Source organism: Callorhinus ursinus, unplaced genomic scaffold (assembly GCF_003265705.2).
Source record: "Callorhinus ursinus isolate GAN/ISIS: 27379988/994484 unplaced genomic scaffold, GSC_fseal_2.0 scaffold41, whole genome shotgun sequence".
NCBI lineage: Eukaryota > Metazoa > Chordata > Mammalia > Carnivora > Otariidae > Callorhinus > Callorhinus ursinus.
In genome coordinates, this window is record NW_027397103.1 from 12,537,458 (window position 1) to 12,565,124 (window position 27,667).

Consider the following 27,667-nt stretch of genomic DNA (forward strand, 5'->3'; position numbering starts at 1 on the left):
GGTGTTGTGTGTGTTTCTTTTTTTTACCTTTTTTTTTTCCTTTTTTTTGTCAGGTTATTGAGAAAGAAGCAAAAAATTTTATTGATGAATCTTTTAAGACGCTTCGGTCAGCTGAAGCAGCATTCGACATGCTTTTAAAATTTAAGCATATTCGTTCACGGGATGCTATCAATCGACAAATGATGATGAAATTTAATGATATTCTTGCACAGTATTGCAAAGAGGTAACTGGTGGATCTCTAGGTGCCACAGCAGTAAAAGGCACTTGGCAAAATGTGAAGAATTGAATCATGCTCCCAGTTGTCTCTCGCATCCAGATTCAGAGAAACTGTGGAATTTTCCCAAATAAACATGTCACGTGCCACAGGCAACCGAAACAAAGTGGGTTTGCTTGTTTAGTGAAGAAATTCAGTGAGAATTTATCAAGTACACTATTATATAGCTCACACCGTGATGGGCTCTGTATGAGTTAGTAGTAGTAAGAATCACATTAGTCATTGCGGAAGTCCTAGCTAACTACACATGTGTTTATATATTAATTCAGAAAAATGTCTCTGGTGCTCACATATTCCAAATATGGGGTTAGACACAGAGATAGAGAGATGAATAAAACACAGATTCTGCCTTCGAAGAGGTCAGTATCTAGTGGGAGAAACAGACCCCCCAGAAATTGCTTATCATTTTATTCAGAGGATAAAGGATTTTATTCAGAGGATAAAATGAGAATATGTGATGTAATCATTTGGTGTGACATAAAGGGATAAAGTGATTTCTGAATGTGTAGTTTTCTCTTGCTGCTGGAACAAGGTACTACACGCTTTGTGACTTCAAACCACACAGATTTGTTATCTTATATACGATTTTGAAGGTCAGGGGTCTGCCAGGGTCTCATTGGGTTGAAATCCAAGGGTCAGCAGGGCTGTATTCCTTTTTGGAGTCTCTAGGGAGAATCGATTTCCTTGTTGTTGTTTTCTTTCCCAGCTTTTAGAGATTTATGGCCCCCTTCCATCTTCAGAGCCGGCAATGGCTAGTCCCGTGTCCATAGCTCTGACCCTCCCCTCTGCCTCCCTCTTTCTCTTTTAAGGACCCTTGTGATTACCTCGGGCCCACCCAGCTAAACCAGGGTTACCGCCCTATTACAAGGTCAGCTGCTTGGCAACGTTGAGTCCCCTTTTTCATATAATGTAACATAGCCACAGGTTCTGGGGATCAGGACCATTACTGGGGGGCTGCTATTCTGTCTCCCACATCTAATTACCCACCCAAGAGTGTGGAGCTCCTTTTAAAATGCAGGTCCAGCCCATGTGGTCCCACAATTCCACTTCTGGGCATAGACCCTAAAGAAGTGAAAACAGAGTCTTTTTTTTTTTCTTTAAGATTTTATTTATTTATTTGACAGAGACAGAGACAGCGAGAGCAGGAACACAAGCAGGGGGAGTGGGAGAGGGAGAAGCAGGCTTCCCGCGGAGCAGGGAGCCCGATGTGGGGCTCGATCCCGGGACCCTGGGATCGTGACCTGAGTTGAAGGCAGCCACTTAACGACTGAGCCACCCAGGAGCCCAAAAACAGAGTCTTGAAGAGATATTTGCACACCCGTGTTCATAGCAACGCTATTCACACTAGCCAAAATGTGCAGGCGACCCAAATGTCTATTGATAGAGGAATGGATACACAAAATGTGGTCTCTCCATGCAAAGGAATATGATTCATCCTTAAAAATGAAGAACATTCTGACACATGGATGAACCTGTAAGCATTCTGTTAAGTGAGATAGAAAACCCCACCTATTCTATGATTCCACCTACACGAGGTGCTTAGAGGAGTCAAATTAGGAGACAGAAGGTAGAGTGGTTGCGTGCCAGCAGTCAGGGAGGAGGATGGGGAGTTAACCTTTCATGGGGACAGAGTCTCAGTTTGGGAGGAATGAAGCAGTTCTGGGGACGGATGGTGGTGGTGGTTGTATGGTGGTGGGTATGAATGTGCTTCGTGCACTGAAATGCCCTTAAAGATGGGCGTTTTATGCTATGCATATCTTACCATAATTTGAAAAAAATCACATAAATCATTAAAAAATCTCAGTGGTGCGTGTGTGCATGCATGCACGTGCGCAAGTGTGCGGGCACACATGCACGCACAATGCAGGCCTGGCCACTGGTCATGCCTAGAACAGATTTCAGAATATCTAATAAGTCACTGAAATGATTGTACATAGTCTGTAGTAATAAGGCAATTTGGAGCACAAAGAAAAAAAACTGCTGGGGTGTAAGAAAAAACAGTAAACGATAAGTAGCCGAGAGCATGATTCTGTATCTCATTCGGTTTCTGACGTTCCAGCGTTCGTTGCTTTAAAGACACCTCAAGTTCAGTCTTTCTTGGCTCACGTGCCGAAGTGTACCACTTACAGAGTACCTCTGCTCGCTTTTCAGATCGACGTAGTTAATAAACTCTTTGTTCAGAACCTGGACAACCCACCATTGTACAAAAATCACCCTCCAGTAGCAGGTGCAATCTACTGGGAACGGTCCCTGTTCTTTCGGATCAAGCACACCATCCTCAGGTTTCAGGAAGTGGAGGAAATACTGGACAGTGACCGAGGAAGAGAAGTATGTTGCTTTTGCTAGAGTCGTCCCCTTGTGTATTTCAGAGACCACGTAGGTTTGCCTGTGGGAGGAGCACATCCATCTCCCTGAACTTGATCTTCAACTTCTCTGGAATACTGTCCCTCCCCCACCCATGGGTTTTGTATGTTAGATCACTGGAGTTGACAAACCTTTCGTTTAAAGGTTCAGAGAGTAACCGTTTTAGGCATTTGCAGGTCGTACCCTGCCGTGGTGTAGCAAGAAAGTAGCCACAGAGAGTATGCCAACGAACAGGCATGGCTGCGTTCTAATAAAATTTCCTTTACCAACACCGAAATTCTAATTTCGTGTACTTTTCACATGTCACAAAGCACTATCGTTCTTTTTGGGTTCCCGCTAATCATTTAAAAATGTAAAAGCTGTTCTTCGCTCTCGGGCTGCACCAAAGGCAGCCCACAGGCTGGGGTCTACTGATCTCTGCTAGTTGGTGTGAATTTCAAGCCATACCATCTTAAACACACCCTCCAAAATCTGTGAAAATCTGTACGCTTCCTTCTGCAAAATGTGCTCACAGATCATTTTTTTTTTTTTTAAAAGAGAACGATTGGGGGAAGAGCAAGAGAGAGAGAGAAAAGTGTTATTTCCAAGGGCAACTGACAATTGCCTGAATTCTTTGACAGGTAAAACAAAAGTACTTGGAAGTGGGTAGGACAATGAAGGACTATGAGAACAGAAAGTACGAGCAGTGGAGAGAGGCCACGGAGCTGGTCCTGCCCACGCTTATGAAGAAGAGTCTGCTCACGAAGGTGTGTATTTCCAGATCCTTGCCCAGGTTAGGGCAGTCAGGGTAGACGACGGAGTCCGCCATTTTCTTGAGGTTTGGTGTGTTGACATGCTTGCCGTTGATGGGTATTTCCAAAATCAAAGGCAAAGAAGGGCCGAGGCTGCCTGCGGGGGAGATGGAGGCAGCATCTTGTCATAGCTAGGAAACGTGCCGGAATCCGGCAGCCCTGTTCACTCCATGGGCAAGCGGCTCAACTCTGAGCCTCAGTTTCCCCATTTGTAAAATGAGTCGGATCAGAGGACCTCAACACACAAAGTACTCCTTGAACCATGTGTGAAATAGCTGGCAGTTGACCTACAGGAGAATGCCATTTCCCGTGATTCACCCTTGTCCACGGCACTTGGGCTATACCGAGCCTGCTACACGGCAAATGCTCAGTAAAGAAATCCTCGGGGGGAGGAGAGACCTGGGCGTGGAGGCTTTAGACCTGTGATCTCTGAAATCCTGCAGCAGGGACCAAAATGAGCGCAGAGGGCTGGATGGGGTCAGTAGGGAAGCCAGAATTCTGGATTTTTACATGCAGTTGACCAATTTGGGAATGTGAGTGACTAAAATTTTTAAAACACTGTTCGTTGAACAAAATATGTATTCGAGCTAGCTCCAGCCGGCTCCCCAGTCTGGCCCCATCCAGGGCCCTACGCTGATCTTTTTCAAATGTACGTGGACCTTGGGTTGTACGGGCTGCTTTTTGGACCACCTTTGCCATGCTTGTGAGACCTCTTTCCCACAGACTTCTTCCGTTGCTGACGAGACGGCCAACTCTGACAAGGGGTCTGTGTTTGCAATCAATTTTTCACCTGCCCTCAAGGAGATTATTAACGAAACAAAGTACTTGGAACAGCTAGGATTCTCTGTCCCTGAATTAGCAAGAAATGTTGCTCTCCAGGAGGACAAATTTCTTAGGTAAAAAAATTCTTCTCTTAAATCAACAGAAAACTTATTGATCTCAGGACCCCTTTATACATTCTTTTTTTTTTTTTTTTTAAAGATTATTCATTTGATAGGGCGCCTGGGTGGCTCAGTCGTTAAGCGTCTGCCTTCGGCTCAGGTCGTGATCCCAGGGTCCTGGGATCGAGTCCCGCATCGGGCTCCCTGCTCAGCGGGAAGCCTGCTTCTCCCTCTCCACCTCCCCCTGCTTGTGTTCCCTCTCTCGCTGTGTCTCTCTGTCAGATAAATAAATAAAATCTTAAAAAAAAAGATTATTTATTTGATAGAGAGAGACACAGCGAGAGAGGGAACACAAGCAGGGGGAGCGGGAGAGGGAGAAGCAGGCTTCTGTGGAACAGGGAGCCCGATGCGGGACTCGATCCCAGGACCCTGGGATCACGACCTGAGCCGAAGGCAGACGCTTAACGACTGAGCCACCCAGGTGCCCCACCCCTTTATACATTCTTAAAAATTCGTGCTAACCCCACCCCCTCCTGCTTTCTATTTTCTGCATTTGATAGCCACCAGGATGAGAAATTAAAACTAAGCAATGTTTAAACTATGTATTAATCCATTCATCCAAAAGTAACAATAACAATTCCATTACATGTTAACATAAATAAGTTTCTAATGAAAAGTAACCAATGTTTTCCAAAAAAGAAAGTTAGTGGGAAGACTGGCATTATTTTCAATTTCTGCAAATTTTTCTATCAAAGCTCTAGCCTGGGGGCGCCTGGGTGGCTCAGTCAGTTAAGTGTCTGACTCTTGGTCTTGGCTTGGGTCTTGGTCTTGGCTTGGGTCTCAATCTCAAGGTCGTGAGTTCGAGCCCCATGTTGGGCTCCATGCTGGGCGGGGAGTCAGCTTAAAAAAAGAAAAAAAAAAAAAAGACATAGTTTAAGCCTGGTTAATTGTCTTTTGTAACCTATCTAAAAGGTTAAGCTTTTTATGAGCTCCATTGTACGTCCTAGTATCAAAGACTTTCCTGTGATGCACAGGTACACGGAAGGAATACGGCATATGTTGGATCATTATCACATGCTCATAGGAACGTTAAATGAGGCAGAGTCTCTTCTTCTCGACGATCATTCCCAGGAATTAATAAGAGTGTTTAGGTCTGGATATAAGAGGCTAAACTGGAACTCACTAGGTAACATAATTCGTCTACCTATTTATTACCTTTTAGACTTTGGGATGCAAAAATAATTGTTTTTAGATTGTTTTAGTTAAATTATAATTTTTGTGTGTATGTAGATGTCGCTAACACCTGAGTTTTGAACATTAATCATTTATACTTGGTGGAACTTAGAATTAATCTCAAGGCTTTAGTTGGGACTGAAGACCAGATAGGATGCCATTTGGACACTGCTGACCCAACTCTTTGTCCTCCAAAAATAAAATGACTTTTACTTTTCTCCTAATATTTTTCTAATACTAAAATTTTAATTTTGAAATAATTTGTGGATTCACACCCAGTTGTAAGAATTAATACAGAGAGGTGCTGTGTATGCTTTACTCAGTGTCCCCCCGCAACCGTAACTTCTTGCAAAACTGTAGTACAACTCCCACTCCAGGCATATTGACACTGATACAGTTGAGATGCAGAGCGTTTCCACATTGCAGGGGGAACTCATGTTGCCCTTTTAAAGTCATACCCACTTCACTCTCTTTCCTAGCCCCAAGCCCTGCAACCACGAATCTGCTCTCCACGTCTATAATTTTGTCATTTCAAGAGTGTTATATAAATGAAATCGTACGTAACCTTTTTGGGCTGGCTTTTCTCTGTTAGCATAATTCCCTGGAAGGTTGTCCAAGTTGTTACATGTATCAGTAGTGTGTTCCTTTGGTGGCTAGAGTCCCATGGTATCGATGTGCCCTAATTTAGCCATTCACCTGTTGAAGGATACCTGGGTCGTTTCCAGGTTTGGCTATGGTGAGTAAACATTTGTGCTAGAAAAATATTTGTGTGTGGGGCTTTATGTGAACATGAGTTTCATTTCCCTGGTTTAAATGCTCAGGAGTCCAGTTTCTGGGTCCTATGCTACTTGCATGTTTGGGCTTTATTATTATTGTTATTAGTTGCCATGGTGTTTTCCAGAGTGGCTGTGCCCTTTTAGATTTCCATCAGCAATGTATGTTCCTTTTTTTTCTGGGTCTTGGCCAGCATTTTGGTATTGTCACTGTTTTTTAAATTGCATAGCTGTGTAATGGTCTCATTGTGGTTTTTATTTGCATTTCTGTATTGGCTAATGATGTTGAGCATGGTTTCATGTCCTTCTTTGCCATCTGTGTGTCTTCTTTGGTGAAATGTCTATGTCTTTTGCCCCTCTGCTAATTATACTGTTTGCTTTTTTACTTTGAGTTTTGAGAGTTCTTTATATATTTAGATACTAGCCCCTTGTTGGGTATGTGGTTTGCAAATATTTTCTCCCACTCTGTAGCTTGGGTTTTCCTTGTCCTAACAGTGTCTTTTGCAGACTGAAAGTTTAAAATTTTGAGAACCCCATTTTATCAAGTTTTCCTTTTATGGATCATGCTTTTGGTGTCAAGTCTAAGGACTCTTTTTGCCTCGACCTACATCCCAAAGACTTTCTTCTATTTTTTTTTCTAAATATGTTATAATTTTATATTTTACAGTTAAGTTTGTGATCAGTCTTGAGTTAATTTTTTTGTACAAAGTGTGAGACTTAAGTCGATTTCTCCTCCTCCTTCCTCCTTTTCTTCTTCCTTCTCTCCCCCTCCCCCTCCTCCAATCGCTTCAGCATCATTTATTGAAAAGGCTAACTTTTTCTATTAAATTGAATTGGCATCTTTGTTAAAAAAAAAAAAACTAGCTGGGGATATTTGTATGGGTCTGCTTCTGGGTTCTTCATTTTTTCCCATTGATCTATGTGTCTGTTCCTCTGCCAGTATCACAGTCTTGATTACTGTAGCTATATGGTATAAGTCTTGAAATTGGCTAGGTTGATTCTTCCCATTTTTTTTTCTTAAGCAAATTGTTTTGGCTGTTCTAGTTCTTTGCTTTTCCATATAAATTTTAGAATAATCTTTTTTTCAAAGAGTTTATTTTATTTGAGAGAGAGCATGAGAGGGGGGAGGGTCAGAGGGAGAAGCAGACTCCCCACTGAGCAGGGAGCCCGATGCGGGACTCGATCCCGGGACTCCAGGATCATGACCTGAGCCGAAGGCAGTCACTTAACCAACTGAGCCACCCAGGCGCCCCTAAAGTTTAGAATAATCTTGTCTATATCTACCAAGAAATGCTCTCTGGGAGTTATGTTAGCTCTGTGTATCAATTTGAGGAAAATTGATATCGGTACTATGTTGAGCTTTGCAATCCAGGAATATGGTGTATCTTTCCATTTATTTAGATCTTTGATTTCTTTTGTTAGCACTGCGTAGTTTTCAACGTACAAGTTTTGTACATGTTTTGTTAGATTTATGCGGAAGTAGTTAATCTTTTGTTGAGTGGTTGTCAATGATACTGTGTTAATTTTTGTGTCTACATGTTTGTTAGCTTATAGAGATAAAATTAATTTTTTGTACATAGTCCCTTCTACCTCCATGGCCGCCTCTGATACTACCATGGCGGGCATGAGGGGCAGAGGTGTTGGGGTACCTCATCACAGTATTATGAAGGTGGAAGTCTAGGCCCCCCAACTGGTCCTTATTGGCAAGTGCTTGGGTGAGGTCACAGTTTTTTCTATGGTGTTTGGCTAGAGTAGAGCAGTTACTGTGTAAAATTTTCTGTCTTGCCAGGATGTCCCTTTCCTGGTGCTTTAGCTAGAGAGAGCAGGCTTTTTTGGGGCTTTGGTGTTTATGGGTTGTCAACTTCTTAAGCTCAAAGTCTGAGATATAGAAGGAAAAGGAACCCAGGGAACTCATTCTTCAGGTCCCAAGGTCCCTAGCTGGTTGGCTTCTACTCTCTTCTTCTCTATTTTTTAGAGTTTTATATTTGTTTTATAGATAATGTGCAGGGTTCTTAACTGTCTTTAGCAGGAGGAATAAGGAAAAGCACGTCTACTCCCTCTTCCTAGAAGTTCCCTCTACTTTTTAATTTAATTTTAATTTTTTTAAAGATTTATTTGACAGGGTGAACACAAGCAGGGGGAACAGCAGGCGGGGCGGGGTGGGGAGAAACAGGCTCTCTGCAAGCAGGGAGCCTGATGTGGGGCTTGATCCCAGGACTCTGGGATCATGACCTGAGCCGAAGGCAGATGCTTAACCAACTGAGCCACCCAGGCGCCCTCCCTTTACTTTTATTTATTTTTTTATTTTTATTAAAAAAAATTTTTTTTTAGATTTTATTTATCTGAGAGAGAGAGAGACAGAGATAGTGAGAGAGAGCACAAGTGGGGAGGAGAGGGAGAAGCAGGCTCCCCTCAGAGCAAGGAGCCTGACACGGGACTCGATCCCAGGACCCCGGGATCATGACCTGAGCCGAAGGCAGACACTTAACCGACTGAGCTACCCAGGCGCCCTACTTTTATTTATTTTTATTTTTATTTTTTTATTACGTTAGTCACCATACAGTACATCATTAGCTTTTGATGTACTGTTCCAGGATTCATTATTTGCGTATAACACCCAGTGCTCATTACAACACGTGCCCTTTACTATTTTAAATAAGTAAGGCATTTTTAATCTTTTTTTCCTTCTTTTCAAATACTCTCTCTTTTTCTTGTCATTTCCTTCTCTTCTTCCCTTCTCCTTTGTATGGAGAACATGTATATTTGGACTTGGGCTCCAGAGTTAAACGTCCAGCTCTCCCCATGTGACTCAACTTGTGGAGGCTCAGTGTCCTCATCTGTAAAGTCAGCATAATCTTAGTACCCAATTCACAGGATTGTTGTAAAAATTGGATGACATAGTAACATGTTTAGACCACTACCTGACAAATTACATGTTCTTAATCCAGGTTTACTATTCATGTTATTGCTGGCTACTTTTCTAAGCAACAGGCCAAAGGAGACTGGAGGCAGGGTAGGGTAGAGTGGAGGGTTCATGCTTCCATGGCAGTGGGAAGACAATAGAATTGGACCTTCTCTTACTCCTCACAGTGCTTTAGATGATGATTAGCTAAAATCTGAACAGAGAAAATTTGTCATTTCTTGATTCTTTTTTTTTTTTTAAAGATTTTATTTATTTGAGAGAGAGCGAGTGAGAAAGAGCACAAACAGTGGGGAGGGACAGAGGCAGAGGGAGAAGCAGGCTCCCCACCAAGCAGGGAGCCCGACGCGGGGCTCGATCCCAGGACCCCGGGATCATGGCCTGAGCCGAAGGCGGACGCCCACCGACTGAGCCCCCCAGGCGCCCCTGGGTGATTCTAACAGGGCTCCTTCTCCTAGTCCCTAAAATTGCTAAGTGTTTGTTTGTTTGCCACCACAAAGACCCACGGGGATGAAATGAGCAGGGTCTTTCCTGTGAAGGGATGCCAGTATTAACCTTCCAGATGTTGGTGGGCAGGGTATGGAAAGAAAGAGTTGAAAGCCAAATATCTTTTCTTCTTTCTCCTTTTTTTCCCTCAAAGGTATTGCTGACTACATAACTCGGTGCAAACAGGCCATTGGGAAATTTGAGTCCCTTGTCCACCAGATTCATAAGAATGCAGATGACATTTCTAACAGGCTTATGTTAATGGAGTCTATAAATCTCTTTAAATATCCAGCACCTAAAAGTGAGGAAGATCTCCCAGGTAGATATGATTTCTTGTTTCTCTGATTACAGAAGAAATGAATAGAACCTGTGGTTACGATTGCACGCATGCTCACACACACATTTATTCCATGAATGGAATAAAACCATTCCTAAAGGTCTCAGTCATTTACTTGAAAGGATCATGAGTAATTCTTGCTTTTTGCTGTGTTTTATATATTGCTTAGACAGTTTTACAAATTCCTGAGTCTGTGAAAATCAGTAGTACTTTTGTCAATAACTTTGTAACAGTAAAGTAGATTGTGTTTTTATGGACTCAAATTTGCTCGTTTAAACAAGGTATTTTAAGTGGTCTTAGACTAGTCAAAAAGCAATTTAAGAAAAGCAAGATTGCCCAGAGGTATAAAAGTCATCTTTTGTATGTCGTCTGTTTTGGCATGCACAATGGGCATTCCCATGTTGTCGTTTATTTTTTGCTTAGGGCATGTCTTGACTTTTCGTATTGCCTTATTTTCTGCTTTCAATCTCGGTTTTGTATTTCTAAGAGATACAGCTAATGTTTGGATTGCTTTGCGAGTAATGTCCTTTCCTGCGTTCACGAAGAATGGTAACAGGTGTCTTCCTCTCTAGGCGTGAAGGAATTCTTTGAGCACATCGAACAAGAAAGGGCCAAAGATGTGGATCACATGGTCAGGTGGTATCTTGCCATTGGGCCTCTACTGACCAAAGTCGAGGGTCTGGTCATCCACACCAACACGGGCAAGGCTCCCAAGCTGGCCTCCTATTACGAATACTGGGAACATAAAATTTATGAGGTCTTGACAAAGCTCATTCTGAAGTAAGTTAATCTTGTTGCTTGTCTTAAAGACAGGGTGCATAGATTAAAATAGTTTACATATATGAATAGTTAAAAAGGGAGTCACAAAATGCAGAATAGAAATCATTTGGACAGTAAGTCAGCTTTCTGGTTGAAGGGTAGTCACAGGATGGAAGGGTGACTTTCCATTTTGGCTCAACATTCAGAAAAGGAAATGATCCCTCTCCCCACTTCAACTATCTGAAAGACCCACATGTGTCTCTTTCTTACAGAGAATTCCTGTTGCTCAGTATTACCCGAAACCTAGGTGATGCCCTCCCCTGTATTGAGAGAGGCTGAACTGAAGGACATATGAGCCAGTTACTCTGCCTGATGGTCTACAGTAAATCCCTGGCTGCTATGGGCATCACACATGTGTTGAATGCCTGTCATGTGGGTCAGCCTCACAACAGACAAGGCTCTCCTGAACCCCCTACAGCTCTCAGCCCACAGCCCAGCACCTCAGCTAGGCCAGCTGAAAGCTGACTGCCTGGGCTTCATTGCATTGACTTAGGATCATTCTAGGAATGCAGCCTAGGAACTTCATCACTGGGACTGTGACCTCCATATTGTCAAAAGGTGGTGTTCATTTCATCATGCAACCCCTTCTTTGTGAAGAACCCCAGAAGAAATTTCTCCAGCGTCCCTTCTGATCTTAGCCTCCTGAAAAAGTAGTTTTCTTTTTGTCCTTCATTTTTTTGTTGTTTTGTTTTTAAATGGTGTGGATTCTATGAATTGTCGACTGCACAGCTTTCCCTTTTCTCCTTGGCTGCCGGGAAACTCAGAACCAAATTTGTAGCCTAAATGCAGCAAGTGTATAGGTATTTATGTTTGCATTGTCTCATTCTTGACTCTACATATATATATTTAAGTCTATCATATATGAGAGCTTACTCTGCACCAGGCTCGTGTTACGCTATTTACAATCTCATCCCCATTTTTCAGACACAGACTGTGGGGAGAATAGGGGACTTGCCTAGGGCCACACACACATCTAGTAAGAAGAAGGGCTAGGATGTGAACCTGGGTCAGTTATCACTTCATTAAACATCTGTGATTAGTGTCTCCTTTCTGATTTTATCCCACTTTGATTTTAGGGTCTCTTACTGCAGTTATTTTTGTGAGCTGCTAAAATCTATTTTGGAACAAGACATTATTAAATAAAATAAACACCTTTGGTTATCTTGCTTCCTGGACCCAGTTTGAGAAATTTCACTAAGTTGATCCTTTACAAAAATCTGTTTTCTACACATTTCGTTTTTTTATTGTTGCTTCCTAGATTCCTGCAGCAGCCCCTTACATAGGGCACCTCCTATAGTGTTTCCCTTTCTAATATGCTGTGTTTTCCCCTGATCCATCCATCCATCTATCCACCCATCCGTCCATCCACTCATTCATTCATTCATTCATTCATTCATTCACAGGTTTCTTAGAGCCTGCACATGCCAGGGGCTGGACCAGACAGGGCCCCTGTCCTTCTGGTGCTTCTCCATCCTCATAGGAGAGACACAAAACACAAGGAACCAGACATAACCAAGATGATATCTGTGAAAGAAATAAGGCAGAATAGGGTTCCTGGGAGAAAACGGAGCAGCTATTGTGACTGAGTGGTCAAGAAAGGCCTCCAGAGGCCGTGTTTGAGCTGAATCCTGAAGACTAGGAGCGAGCTACAAGAAGGAGGGACTTCCTGGGGGAAGACAAAGCCAGTGTGAAGACCGTTTTTCCTGAAACGGGTGGAACATTTTCTGGAAGTCATCACTGTTATTTAAGTGTCTCCCGACTATAAGATATTCACTTCCCAAAAGTAGAAATGAGCTATTTAAAAAAATGTAGGCCCAAACAGGGGCACATAATGAAACTCAGTGCACCCTGTCCCTTATAACGCTGCACGGGGTAGTCCTCACAGTGGGCTTTCACATGTGACTTCGGTGACGCCGGCTGTTTCATTCGAGTGTTGGATGTACTTCAGTCCAGTGAGCCCTGTGTCTCTTTTATTAACCCCTCCTAGGAATCTGCAGTCTTTTAATTCTCTAATCCTTGGGAACGTTCCATTGTTTCAAACGGACACCATTCTGACAGCTCCTGAGATCATCCTGCATCCCAATGCAAACGAGATCGACAAAATGTGCGTCCACTGTGTCCGAAATTGCGTGGAGATCACCAAGGTAAGGGCGGACGTGTCTGTGTGGCTTCACAGGGGCTTGTCGCCACCAACAGCTGGCCCGTGAGCTTTGGGACTCGAGTTGCCGAGGCCGTAAGAATACAGGCTCCACTCTGCCCCTTGTCCAGACTGTTGCACTTCTTCCTGGCTCTTCCTCTAGAGCTCTAGAGCCCAGGGTGCCCCACTCTGGCTTGATCCCAGCTCCCTTTTCTCCTTTCCATGCAGTCATGACCAGTCCCATGGCTTTTAATGCCACCGCTCTGGGGATGACCACCCACATCCATCCCCAGCCCAGACCGCTCTGCTATACAGCACGCTCTTCGAGTCATCTGCCTCCTAGATGAGTCCGTCCCCTCCGACCTGAGTCTTGGCATGTCCAGGGTGGAATTCTTGACTTCCCCGTCTTGCAACTTGATCCTGCCCCAGGTTCTCCTACTGCGGGAAACTGGCACCAGCACCAGCACAGTCGCGTGAGCCAGAAACCTAGGAACCAGCCTCGATTCCTCTGTTTCCTCCCATCAGCCCATATCCTGCCCCTCGGGGGCCTGGCTGACTCCCGTGCATCATCTCACACCTGGACCACTGCAGTAGCTTCCACAATCTGTCCTCCACCACAGGGGGCGGTGGGGGTGGACAGAGTTATCTTTTTATTTTATTATTTTATTTTTAAAATTTTTAAAGATTTTTATTTATTTATTTGAAAGAGAGAATGAGAGAGAGAGAGAAAGAGAGAGCACATGAGAGGGGGGAGGGTCAGAGGGAGAAGCAGACTCCCTGATGAGCAGGGAGCCCGATGCGGGACTCGATCCCGGGACTCCAGGATCATGACCTGAGCCGAAGGCAGTCGCTTAACCAACTGAGCCACCCAGGCGCCCCAGAGTTATCTTTTTAAAATACAAGTCATTTCATGTCACATTTCTTCTACAAAACCTCTGATGACTTCACATTGCATTAGAACATAATCTGAACTCCTTACTGTGGTCCTCATCTAGCACCTGCCTGCCTTATTTATTGTTAGAGACAGCACGTGTGTGAGTGGGGCGAAGGGCAGAGGGAGAAAGAGAATCCTAAGCAGACTCCCCGCTGAGCTCGATCTCAGGACCCCGAGATCATGACCTGAGTAGAAATCAAGAGCGGGATGCTCAACCGACAGAGCCAGCCAGGCACCCCACCTCCCTGCCTTCCTGATCCCCGTTGCTACGTGTCATGCTCCACCATGCTCCACCCCAATGTGGCTTAATTACACCCTCTCTTGGAGCTTCAGGGTTCCCATTTTATGACCAAAAGCAAAATAAGCAAAAATTTTTAACTAGGAGCTTAGCGACCTCTTTATTAAGTGGAGAGGAGGATAGAATCTGCCTTCTAGAGCTGTTAGTGGGGTTACATTTTGTAACGCATGCAGAGAGCTTAGCATCGTGCTTGGCAGCTTGTGGTTCTGAATGAACATTGCCTATGAGTGCGAGTGATAGCAGTCTGATTGGTACTTGACGTTATTCCCATTTTACAGACGGCGAGGAGTTATGTGTAACACACCTATGCTTTGCTGTTATGCACCACACTTGATTAAAGGAAGAGGGAATCCTTTTTTTTTTTTTTTTTTAAGATTTTTGAAAGAGCATGAGCAAGCGCATGAGTTGGCGGGGAGGGGCAGAAGGAGACGCAGAAGCAGGCTCCCCGCTGAGCAGGGAGCCCGACGTGGGGCTCAATCATAGGACCCTGGGATCATGACCTGAGCCGAAGGTAGACGCTTAACCGACTGAGCCAGCCAGGCGCCCCAGGAAGAGGAGATCTTGACTATGTGGCAAGGGGTGTCAAATTCACAGATTTGTTCTGGGACCCAGGGGAGTCCCTTTTCCTGAATTTATGTGTCTCTACCTGTAAATGTGGAAACTGATGTTGCTCAGGAAGTTAGTGGCTATTACTCTTTTAAAAGTTAGCTTCTTTTTTTCATAATAAGCCACTTTAAGTCCTAGAGGCTTAAAACAGTAACTGTGTATTTCACTCATGGTTCTGTGGCTGGGTTCTGCCGAGAGGTTCTTCTGGTCCTGGCTGTGCTTGGTCGCATGTCTGATGATCGTCTGGCTATTGGCTGGGACACCATGGTTCTGTGGATGGCTTGCCATCATCTACTAACCTAGCTCAAGGGCATTCATCTGCTGGTTGCACGGTTTCAAGAGCATGAGAGGGGAAACTGCCAGGCCACAGGAGGCTTTGGCTTCGAACTGGCACAGCACCATGTCTGCCTCTTTCCGTCGGTCAAGTTAAGTCACAGGCTAGGGCAGGGTGGGAAAATAGACCCCCCCCAATAGACAGTTTTGCCAATAGACTCATTCCTTGGTGGGAGGAACAAAGGTTGTGGTTATTTTTGCAATCTCGCACAATTTATTAATAAAGTGATTTCAGGAGTAGAATTCAGTGGTTCATCACTTACATACACCACCCAGTGCTCATCACAATAGGTGCCCTCTCTAATGCCCATCCCCCATCTAGCCCATCCCCCACCCACCCCCCCCCCAGCAGCCCTCAGTTTGTTCTCTGTCGTCAAGAGTCTGTTATGGTTTGTTTCCCTCTCTCCTTTTTTACCCCCTTCCCATATGTTCATCTGTTTTGTTTCTTAAATTCCACATAAGAGTGAAATTATATGGTATTTGTCTTTCTCTGATTATTTCGCTTAGCATTATACATTCTAGCTCCACCTATGGCGTTGAAAATGGCAAGATTTCATTCTTTTTGATAGCTGAGTAATATTCCATTTCATATCTATCTATCTATCTATCTATCTATCTATCTATCTATCTATCACATCACATCTTTATCCATTCATCAGTCTGTGGACATCTGGGCTCTCTCCATAGTTTGGCTAATGTTGATAATGCTGCTATAAACATCAGGATGCATGCACCCCTTTGAATCTGTATTTTTGTAGCCTTTGGGTAAATACCTAGTAGGCAATTGCTGGATTGTGGGGTAGTTCTGTTTTGAACTTTTGTCTTTTCCCCTGATTCTTCTTTTGCCAGCATTTTGTTCGATGGATGAATGGCAGCTGCATCGAATGCCCTCCTCAGAAGGGGGAGGAAGAAGAACTTGTTATAATCAGTTTTTACAATGATATTTCCCTGAACCCTCAGATAATTGAACAAGCTGTTATGATCCCCCAAAATGTCCACAGGATTCTGATTAGTCTTATGAAGTACCTCCAAAAATGGAAGAAGTATCGACCTCTGTGGAAATTGGACAAAGCCATTGTGATGGAGAAGTTCGCCGCCAAGAAACCTCCTTGTGTGGCGTATGATGAAAAGTTGCAGTTCTATTCCAAGATAGCCTATGATGTCCTGCACCACCCTTTAATTAAGGATGAGCACTGCATCAGGCTCCAGCTAGGGCCTCTGGCGAACACGGTGCAGGAAAATGCCAAGTCCTGGGTGACCTCACTTGGAAAGCTTCTCAGTGAGTCAGCAAAGGAGGAGCTCTATAATCTCCATGAAGAGATGGAGGTAGTGGATCACTGGGTTTAATCAAACTGCCTCTCCTGAAAGTCGGGTCTTCATTTGGGACTGTTTTTCTCTAGATTTATTTAGTGTCCTTGGACTTTTCTTTTCTAGAGCCTGGCCAAGAACCTGAAGAAGAGCCCTAGTACCCTTGAAGACCTCAAGTTTGTCCTTGGAACCATTGCAGAAATTAGAAGTAAATCTCTGGCTATGGAACTGAGATACAGGGATGTCCAGGAGCGATACCGCACCATGGCAATGTATAATGTCTTTGTGAGTGAACGATTTTCATAAGGATTTTACAGCTGGGTTGACTTACAAGACCTTTTTCAGAAATACTTCTCAAATATGACTTTAAAGAATAAAATTTAAATGTAAAGCAACCCCACAGTTATTTAGAATAACGAAAGCAGAGATTAATTCTTGATCTTGCGTGGCTCAAATAGTATTTTTCGTAGATTGATCTGTAACGGCACACCACGTCGATTCTCCTCCTTTCCTCCTCCTCCCTTCTTTCTTCTTTTCCTTTTGCTGTTAACTTCCTCTGATAAATAAAAGGCTCTTGCAAAAATGATAAGAAGTGAGGGAGGGAGAGTCAGAGAGGGATAAGATGATAAAAGAAACAGGTAGAGGATAGTAACTCAATTGTCTTTATTTGGAGTCATTCGGGGTGATTTCAAGGACCTTTAGAAGTCCATAGAGGAGTTTGCGGGGGGGGGGTGGCATCTCCGTGAAACTGTGCAAAATTTTGCATGCTGTGCATCCCACACACTCAAGAAGAATCAGCTGGAAAAACAGACTAGAAAGAAGAAGCAAATAATTGTTGTAAGTCTACATTTGCATAAAACTTGTATTTCAGAATTTATGTTGCTTGACTTCTTTGAACACCTTCACTGAGCAGTAGCCTGAAAACCTAGAGATCCTTTCATCGGAAAAATGCATAGTATACAAAATTTATATTTTTATAATTAGAAGTTCTCAATGTTGTCTTTGCTTTCCTTTATTAAGTAAAATTATTTAAAATTCTGTGTCTTAGAACTCCATTATGGTCTGCTTATATTATCTGTGTGTCTTTTGGTTTCCTTCAAGTCATTTTGCTCCTTATCTACCTGTTATTTCTGATTGTGTTCTGGACATTATACATAACAAATTTGTAGAGAGAATTGGAGGCTCTAGATGTTGTTATATTTCATCACAGGAGATTTGTTTTTGCTTCTGACAGCACAGCTGGATGCATCAGCAAACTAAGATAACCTTGTTTGAATTAGAGATTGTTGATTTGAAGTTGGGTTTTAGTTTATGAAGGGCTTATCTCTCTAGGTTATCTCTCTATCTGTATTATCTACTTATTTTTTAAATGTGATTTTATCCTGATGTTTGCATTATAAATATATAATTTTTTTCTAATTCAAGAAGTTTTCTCATGGGTTCAAATGACCTAGTTATCAGAAGCAGAAATGCCTGGGAAGTATCTTTGACCAGAATTTCAGTTCCAAATCGCAGACCATTTATTGTTTGTTCTGTTTTTTTTTTTTAATTTTTTTATTAGCCTTCTGATGCAGAGAAAGAACTGGTTGACAACATTGAAAGCATGTGGTCAAATCTGTTTAATGATTCAGTGAATGTGGAACATGTTCTAGGGGGCATCAAGAGAACTTTCACAGAGGTACCTTATAAATATTTTACTTTCTGAGTAAAGATATTGACAAATATCCATTGGGATAAATTAATGCAATCCTGACCTTCTCAGATTACTCGAGGTGAAATATCAAACTATAGACAGCAGATAGAGGATTTTGCAAAGCGTTTTCATCGTGAAGGCCCTGGTTCTGTTGGTGATGATCTTGATAAAGGTAAGAATATTCCGCTGGACTTACTGAGGTACTTGAGTATGTTTTGCTTAAGGATTTTATGGGATGATGGAATGGCGCAGTGGTTCTTTTTTTTTTTTTTTAAGATTTTATTTATTTATTTGACAGACAGAGACACAGTGAGAGAGGGAACACAAGCAGGGGGAGTGGGAGAGGGAGAAGCAGGCTTCCCCCGGAGCAGGCAGCCCGACAGTGGGGCTCGATCCCAGGACCCTGGGATCATGACCTGAGCCGAAGGCAGATGCTGAACAACTGAGCCCCCCAGGCGCCCCTGGAGCAGTGGTTCTTAACCTTGCCTGTGCACTGAGTTCATCTGAGGATCCCAAAAGCCCACGGATGCCTGGGGCCCAGATTTGAATAGTCTAATTCCATTGTTTTGGAGGGTGGTCCAGACGCCATGGGGATTCTAAGGTGCAGCCCAGGTTGAGGCCACTTAGAGGGATAAATGTGAAGGAGACAGAATTTTCTAACTGGAGAATTTTGCATATGTACCTGGCCCCCTGATTTCTGTTAGAATGACAGAGAAGGAAAGTTGTGGTAATTGCAGACATGTCCTCCCAGATGGCTTCTGTGGATGGGATGATAGTTTATGTACATTGCCTGTGATTTCTTACTCAATTTTGTGTACCTTGTATTTTTATGCACTCATTGATCTATGTGTTTACTTAATCACCAGGAGTAGAACTTTTAGCCACTTTTGAAAAAGAGCTCATGAAACATGAAAAGAACCGTCAGGAGTTGGCTAATGCTGAGAAGCTCTTTGATCTTCCAATTACAATGTACCCAGAGCTGCTCAAAGTGCAGAAGGAAATGAACGGGCTGAGGACCATTTATGAGCTCTACGAAGGACTAAAGGTAAGCGTCCGCCTCACTGAAGGCAGTGTGAGGACCGACTAGGCCCAGTGGATTGTGAGGCCACCATGATAAAGAGCCTGGGGCCAATCTTGTGGAAGTTCTCACTTTGGCTCTTGGGAAGAAGTGATGGGGAGCGATATTCAATGGATTTAGGGTTTCCATTTGGGGAGAAAGTTGTGGAACTAGATGATGGTGATGATTGCACAACATGGTGAATATACTTGATACCACTGAATCGTACGTGTGTGAAAGTGCTTAAAATGGTAAATGTCAGGTGTATTTTGCCACAATAATAAAAAAGAACACTCTCTTTGGTGCTTGGGGCTTGGTTAAGGAGTGGGGTGAACCATTTAGTTGGAAGTAGAAATTAAAAGTAGCCGTTATTGGGGCGCCTGGGTGGCTCAGTTGGTTGAGCGACTGCCTTCGGCTCAGGTCATGATCCTGGAGTCCCGGGATCGAGTCCCACATCGGGCTCCCTGCTTGGCAGGGAGTCTGCTTCTCCTCCTCCCTCTGCCCCAATCTCATGCACTCTCTCTCTCACTCTTTCTCTCAAATAAATCAATAAAATCTTTTTTTAAAAAAGTAGCAACTACCCTGACATTTGGATACCCTCTTGCGTATATGCTCCCCATGCAAATTCATGCCATTCCTCTATTCATCCCTCCACCTATTCACTCTGCTCTGTACAGCCCAGGGCTGTGCTGGTTGGAGAATAGGGTCTGGAAGGGAGTTGCATCTGCCCACCCCATTTCTGCCCTCTTGAGCCCCCAGGAGAGGTTGGTTGACTGTTTTAGTTTGTTCTCCCAAGACGCAGAACCAACAGGCACCAAATAGATTGATCTTTCTTCCTTTTCTTTCTTTCTGTCTCACTGTCTACCTAATCTATCTAAAGTAAACTCTGTGCCCCACGTGGGGCCCAAAGTCATGACCCCAAGATCAAGAGTCGCATGCTGCACTGACTGAGCTAGCTGGGCGTCCCACTAAATAGAGTTGTTGGAGACTGGAAGCCCCAAGATGTGGGGCTGGCAAGCTGGAGACCCAGGAGAGCTGGTGGTGTAGCTCCGGCTCAGGTCTGAACTCACAGGCAGGAGAAGACTGATGTCCCAGCCTTGAGACAGGCAGAGAGAGAGAGAGAGTTCTCTTACTCAGTCTTTTTCTCTCCAGTCCTTCAGTGGATTGGATGAGGCCACCCTCAGTGGGGAGGGAAATCTGCTTTACTCAGGCTACTGATTCCAATGTTAATCTTACCCAGAAACATGCTGGGGAACATTGTCCAGAATGATGTTTAACCAAGTATCTTCGCACCTGTGGCTCGGTCAAGTTCACACATAAAATTAACTGTCACACTGACCCGCCAACAAATCACCACACTGCTCTGATGGTAATAGGAATACAGTAGACAGAGTGTTACAGAACCTGGACTGGATGGCCCGACGGAAGAACCAAGCGGCACCCGGAGATCTTGGAGGATCGGAGGTTTATTTAACGCCAGCGGGCTCAGAGGAGAGTGGTCTCCAAAGGTCTGAGCCCTGAGCACAAACAAAGGGGGCAATTTATCTACATCTACATCTGCATACTCGGCACTTTTGGCGCGTGAAGAAGCGGGGCAGGGAGAAGAACCTGGATTGGAGCTCGGGAAGCAGAGCAGAGCAAAGAACCTGGAAGAGCCCCGGGGCAGGGGCTGGGACTCCTTTGCTGGCTCCGTGGGCCATCTTAAGACACAGACTTCCCTTATCAAGAGCACCACGGGGCCCAGGGGAGGCAGGCGGTGGCTCAGGGAGTGACATTTGAGCAAGGCTCTGAACCAGGGGCAGGTTTTTTCCTGGTGCAGTCATTGGATTTAGGGCCCGTCCTACTTCAGCATGATCTCCTCTTAATGAATTCCATCTGCAAATCCTGATCTCCAGAAAAGGTCACATTCTGAGGTTCCAGGGGGATGTGAGTTCTAGCGGCGGTGGGGGGTGGACACTCTTCAGCCCAGTACAGTGAGGAGTGGGGTACGTGGAGGAGAAGAGCAAGAATTGAGCTTGGAGCACTCTAATATCAAATATCACAAGAAGATGCCCCAAAAGGAAAGGAGACCGAGGAGGGGCCTCAGTGGTAGGAGGACGAACAGGTGAGCAGAATGTCTTGGAAGCCAAGTGAAAATAGCCTTTCCAGACTGTCCCACTGCACCAAACACTGTGTCAGATCAGGTAAGCGGGGGTGTGGGATGAGCACTGAATTTCACATCATGGAGGCCACTGTGACCTTGGAAACATTTCGATGGAGTTGGAGCCGTGGAAGCCTGATTAGAGTGAGTCCAAGATATTTGCCCCAAAGAAAAGAAAGCATAAGTCCCTGCAAAGACGTTTATATCAATGTTCACAGCAGGTTTATTTGTAATAGCCCTAGACTAGAAACAACCCCGATATCCACCAAGTGAATGGGTAAGTAAACCGTGCCACGTCCAACCCATGGAATGTGAGAAGGTAGTAGAAAGGATCGAACTATTGATATACTAGGGCAACAACATGGCTGGGTCTCAAAATCATCTTGCTGAGATACCAAAGAGTACATCCTGTATGATTCCATCTGCATAAAATTCTAGAACATGCCAATGAATTTATCATGGCAGAAAACATGGCCGTGTGTCTGGGGGCGGGAGGGGGGTTACAGAGAGGCAGGAGGAGACTTTTGAGAGCTGTGAATGAGTTCACCATCTCGACTGTGGTGATGGTCTCATGGGTGTGCACACGTGCCCGAACTTAGCAAATTGTGCGTCTAAATATGTCCAGTTGTGTACTTCAGTTAATCCCCAATAAAGATGAAAAAAGAGAGAGAATGGGAAGAGAGGAATCAGAAACGCCAAATCCAGACAGCTTTCCCAATATGTTTGGCTGCAAAGGGAAGCAGAGAAATGAGGAGAGGTTGGGTGGAAAGGGTGTGGGGTCAGGATAATTTTTTTTAAGATGGGAGAAATAACAATGGGAATTGTATAGTGATGGGGATGATTCAGTAAGGAGGAACATGGTGATAAGAGACCGGGGAGACTTGCTTGAGTGAGGTCTGGTGTCCTTGAGTCGGAGGGAAAGGGGGGGTGGGCACGTGGCTTCAGGGAGGAGGCAGTAGGTCATGTGGGGAAGGCAGAGCATATGTGCTGTGTAGGTGTTGACACCTGAACAAATGTCAAGGAGTGGATTTAACCGCAGTTGAGGTTATTCAGACGTGTCGGGTGGGGGGCGAACAGAGGGTGGAGGGAAGAAAGGCCCTTTAATGATGGACAGGCTGTATGTTTAGGTGTAGGAACTCCTAAGAAGTACTTTTAGTTTCTTTCTGATTCATCTCTCATTAAATTTTTGCAAAGAAAAGTTCATGACTCGTGAATGTCATCTCAAAATAATCCAAAAAGGTGTCTGAGCTTTTAATATCTTTTTAGAAAACGAAGAAAAAAACCGAAAAATTGTAAATATGTCTTAATGTCATTTACATCTAAGTCAAAAAATTAGCATATGTATATTTCATCAATTAACACAATTTTCTGTTAAATACGTTTCATGACTCGAAGCAACCCCATTGAAACCTCGATGTTACAGGTGGCAAATGCAGATTATCCAAGATGGTAAATTTTATGCAAGATAGTACTTTTTATGTTAAGTCTCAGGAAATTCAGCACAAAATGCTGATTATAATAATTGGGCAGGATTATCCAAATTGTAAGTATTTTGTAATCTTAGCAGCATTATTTTGGCCGGGCCTTGAAAACGTTGGAATTCCTTTGTTCGTATTTTGGAGCCAGTAATCAATACTTCCTTTTGTGAATCTGAGGTTTTTGTGGATAGATGGGCGATCCTGCTGGCAAAGAAGTGAGCATGACCAAGGGTTGAGTACTGGCTCCCGCCAGTCAAAGGGGCCTTGTTGACGGCACTGTTTCTCACCCATTTCCAGGTTGCAAAAGAAGAATGGTCTCAGACCCTCTGGATCAACCTGAATGTTCAGTTCCTCCAGGAAGGAATCGAAGGTTTTCTCAAGTCCCTCAGAAAGCTACCCCGGCAGGTCCGAAACTTATCAGTGGCCTTCCATTTAGAAGCAAAAATGAAGGCATTCAAAGACTCGATTCCTTTACTTCTTGACTTGAAGCATGAAGCACTGAGAGACAGGTTGGTTTTGTCCTGTTAGCTGTTGTGAAAGGGGGAGGAGTTTTAGTCTAAAATGCATCCTTGCTTAGATCTGATGACAAAGCCCAAGGTTGCAATAGCTCTGCAGAACTTGAAAAATGCAGGTCATATTTCTATGAAATTGTTTCTTTGTGAATTTTCTAGACAATTACCAACCACAAAGATTCTATTTTTTTTTTAAACCTTGCCAGATGTAAATGGGCATTTGTGGTTGCTTCATTCGAACGGTTAAAAAAAAAAATTAGGGGATTTAGATCAGCGCCATCCAGCAGAAATACGGTATTTAAAGTGTTTCCATTAGCTGCTTTGAAAAAGAAAACAGGTAAAAATAATTTTAGTAATATATTTTAACTAACCCAGTCTACACGAAACATTATCGTTTCAACATGCAATCACTATAAAACATTTCTCACAAGATATTTTATGCTCTTCTTAAGTTGGCCTCAACTATGCTCAACTAAGTTGGCTTAGTTTATGAGTACGGCATCTTTAATTTGGACTCACTACGCAGCGACAGGTGACTTGTGGCGACCATACTGGACGGAGCAGGTGTCCCTAGTTTTTCAGTGGAACAGCAGTCCTGGGGGTGGGATGGAGGAGATTCACTCCTCATTCGTCTGGGATCAGCAGGGTGTGTCCACACAGGAATAGGAGATAGTAGGAGCTTTGGGAGTCACGCTCTCCCTGCCACGCCCCTCTCTCCCTCCATGTATCTCCCAGCGGGTGGGCAGAGAGTCATGGAATGCCATCAGAGGACGAAGTCATTCTGCTCAGCAAGAAAGCATTTTCTAGCTGAAGTTCCCTGTTTTTTGATACCATAACCCGGTGCTTCCCAAGCTTAGGTCACTTCTCACCATTTTTGTCATATCCCAGCCAAAATCATTTATACTATCATTACTTGATTTTTTTCCTATCAGCTTATATTTTTTTTACTTGAACGTGTTCTAAGAAGAAACCCACACCACCGCTGTAAATGGGAAACCAAAAGCTTTTGCCATAAATAGAAATATTATAAAAATTTTTTATATAAATTTTTATTGAAAAATTATAAAAATAAAAACATTTCAAAAAGCTTAGCTCAAAACTGTTGCCTGTCGCTTAGTGGGAGAACTACCCTGGACGAAGGGTGAATAACTGTGAGGAGGTGTTAAAGGCCCAGTAGCACCTAGCTGAGACTTTCTCTCCTTGATGTAATCAGAGGAGTAGAGGGAAACTGAAAAGGAAATCCTTTTCTCTCTGGTGACCTGGTGTTATTCATGCTGTGACACCTGTTTCCCCCCCTTACCCCCCCACCGGGGCTGTGATACCCTTACTTCATATCAGCTCCTGGCCAAGGCCTGGGAACAGAGGAGGATGAATAGTAGATTCTCCTTTCTGACCATTTCTGGTTTGTGTGGGATTGGTTTTTTTTTTTTTTTTGGTGGAATTTTTTTTTTTAAGATTTTATTTATTTATTTGACAGAGACACAGCGAGAGAGGGAACACAAGCAGGGGGAGCGGGAGAGGGAGAAGCAGGCTTCCCGCTGAGCAGGGAGCCCGATGCGGGGCTGGAGCCCGATGCAGGGCTCGATCCCAGGACCCTGGGATCATGACCTGAGCCGAAGGCAAGATGCTTAACGACTGAGCCACCCAGGCGCCCCTGAAGCAAACTAATTTTAAAAATACTTTCTTTTCAAGGTGTTTGGCTTCAGGGGCATTATAAATGTTGATGGGAATAGAGATGACGCCACTTAAGTATTTACCAGCTGTCTTTCTCATTTTTGAAAAAGCTATCTGTGCACAAAAGGCATAAAAGTTAAGCACCACCACATGATAGTGGAAGGTCATCCTCCCTCTTATCTTTGATTACAAGTCTTGGGAGAATCCCAGAGTTAATCACTTTATCAATTTTTCCTCCACCTGTCAGACAGTCTGTGCCAATTCAAGCCTGTTCACCTACTTACATATGTACATGTATTTGCAGAGGTCCATCCCTCTCATTTAAAAAAAAAAAGATTTTATTTATTTATTTGACAGAGAGAGACACAGCGAGAGAGGGAACACAAGCAGGGGGAGTGGGAGAGGGAGAAGCAGGCTTCCCGCGGAGCAGGGAGCCTGATGCGGGGCTTGATCCCAGGACCCTGGGATCATGACCTGAGCCGAAGGCAGATGCTTCACTGACTGAGGCCCCCCGCCCCCGGCGCCCCTACAGCAGACCCCTGATTACTATCTCTGTACTCTGTGGTTTTCTCGTGGCACTCAAAGCAGTTTGTGATTATTTCATGTATAGATCTGTTATATTGTGTCCTGGCCGTACCCCCACGTAGGTGGTGGAGTCCCCACGGGCAGGAGCCTGGCCTTTGGTCACTTGCACCTGCCGCACCTAGCCTACTGCCTGGAGCAGAGAAAAAAGCATGATAAATGTTTACCAAATACACGGCAGCTCACAGCTTACACCAGGGTCTCAACCGGGCTGAGTGAGCCGACAGAGGTCGAGGTCCCTGGTCCACAGACTACATGACAGAAGTAGGTTCCAGAAAGTTCAAAGCCGTATATTTTCTTAGATGGCCGTGAAGACTAGCCATAGCCAGCGGGATTTTTGGAAAACTTTGGAAACGTGATTCCAATGATATCCTCATTTATAATGGGATTTATCCTGTGATGTAAGCGGGAATAATTAAATTCATCACTAAATCCAGGAAGCATAAATGTTTTAATGTGGATGCACTTTCAGGCATTGGAAAGAGCTCATGGAAAAAACAGGCGTATTTTTTGAAATGACAGAGACGTTCACCTTGGAAAACATGTTTGCTATGGAACTTCACAAACACACGGATGTTCTCAACGAGATCGTAATGGCTGCTGTCAAGGAGATAGCGATAGAGAAAGTAAGACTGCTTTTAGTTACAAAACAGTCGAGAAAAGAAAATTATCTTTACTTTAATTTCAGTGTAGTTAGCATGCAGTGTTATATTAGTTTCAGAGAATTATGATTATTTCAAAAGATTTTATTTATTAGTGCGCATGCTCGAGTACAAGTTGTGGGGGAGGGGCAAAGGGAGAGGGAGAAGCAGATCCCCCACGGAGCAGGGAGCTGGACTTGGGGCTCCATCCCAGGACCCTGGGATCATGACCTGAGCCAAAGGCAGTTGCTTAACCGAAAACTTTTGTTACAGTACTTGTTGTATTTGAGTAATAAAGAATTGTTTGCTCTAGAAATTCTAGGATTTCTGCCTTGGTTAAATTTTTTATTGTTCTAGGTTATAGTTTCACTTCCAATGCATTTATTAAGTGTATTTATTAAATGTATTAATGGATGTTTATGGTAGAAAACTGAGAAAATAAATCACTTATAACTCTACCACCTGAAGATAATTAGTAACATTTCAGTGTATGTCCTTTAATACTTAAAAGTGTGTAGACATGTGCCTGCACATATGTATACACACATACACATACTATACGCATAGTCACACACAAACAGGCATAAAGGCACATCCATGTATATACCCATGCGCATATATGCATCGCATACACATAATACACATAAATATTGATACAACTGGTTTTTGAAAATGCAATCATTAATAAGCATATTAATTTGTAATCTGATTTTCTTGCTTAATGGCAAACCCAGGGGCAGGATCGTGTAGGTGAGCAGGGAGGCAGACCAGGAAATTTAGACCCTGGTTCTGGTGCTGAGTGACCTGGCCAAGCTGCTTCACTTCTCTGAGCACCCAGGTGGCATCGCTATAAAATGTGGGTAGCAATCCTTACTTCCGTTGGACGCTTTGAGGACGGAAGGCGGTCCTGTATGGACCGTGCTTACCGGGCACATAGCCAGTGCTTGGTCAGGGATGTTGGGGTCGCCATGATGGAATCTCTGCTTACTTGGAAAACTGACCGAGGCTCTGGGTTGAGCAGCTGACTGAAGGCAAGTTCAGGAAGTTGCTATTGGGTTGGAGTTCTGTTTTTTTCAATGTCTGTGCCCAAACCGCTCTTTTTTATCTTCCTGAGCAGGCGGTGAAGGAAATCCTGGATACGTGGGAAAGTATGAAGTTTACTGTGGTCAGATATTTCAAAGGCACACAGGAGCGAGGCTACATCTTGGGGTCTGTTGACGAAATCATCCAGTGCCTTGATGACAACACCGTCAGCCTGCAAAGCATCTCAGGAAGCAGATTTGTGGGGCCTTTTCTGCAGACTGTTCACAAATGGGAGAAAACACTTTCTCTGATAGGGGAAGTCATTGAGGTGAGAGAAAAGCCGGAGAGAAGTTTTATATGAGAATATTTTGT

General features: G+C 43.8%; 1 protein-coding gene across 1 annotated transcript in view; it reads left to right on the forward strand.

Moving 5' to 3' along the window:
- Positions 1-27,667, forward strand: part of DNAH10 (dynein axonemal heavy chain 10) — a 130,300-nt gene that overhangs the window by 26,685 nt on the left and 75,948 nt on the right. The window contains exons 12-27 of the mRNA XM_073881272.1: positions 54-224; positions 2,427-2,603; positions 3,260-3,385; positions 4,154-4,326; positions 5,346-5,497; positions 9,878-10,042; positions 10,633-10,840; positions 12,867-13,023; positions 16,037-16,513; positions 16,622-16,780; positions 18,057-18,173; positions 18,258-18,360; positions 19,055-19,233; positions 23,161-23,372; positions 26,104-26,257; positions 27,390-27,623. Coding sequence (XP_073737373.1) covers positions 54-224; positions 2,427-2,603; positions 3,260-3,385; positions 4,154-4,326; positions 5,346-5,497; positions 9,878-10,042; positions 10,633-10,840; positions 12,867-13,023; positions 16,037-16,513; positions 16,622-16,780; positions 18,057-18,173; positions 18,258-18,360; positions 19,055-19,233; positions 23,161-23,372; positions 26,104-26,257; positions 27,390-27,623 — 2,964 coding nt within the window. The remainder of the gene's footprint in view (positions 1-53; positions 225-2,426; positions 2,604-3,259; positions 3,386-4,153; positions 4,327-5,345; positions 5,498-9,877; positions 10,043-10,632; positions 10,841-12,866; positions 13,024-16,036; positions 16,514-16,621; positions 16,781-18,056; positions 18,174-18,257; positions 18,361-19,054; positions 19,234-23,160; positions 23,373-26,103; positions 26,258-27,389; positions 27,624-27,667) is intronic.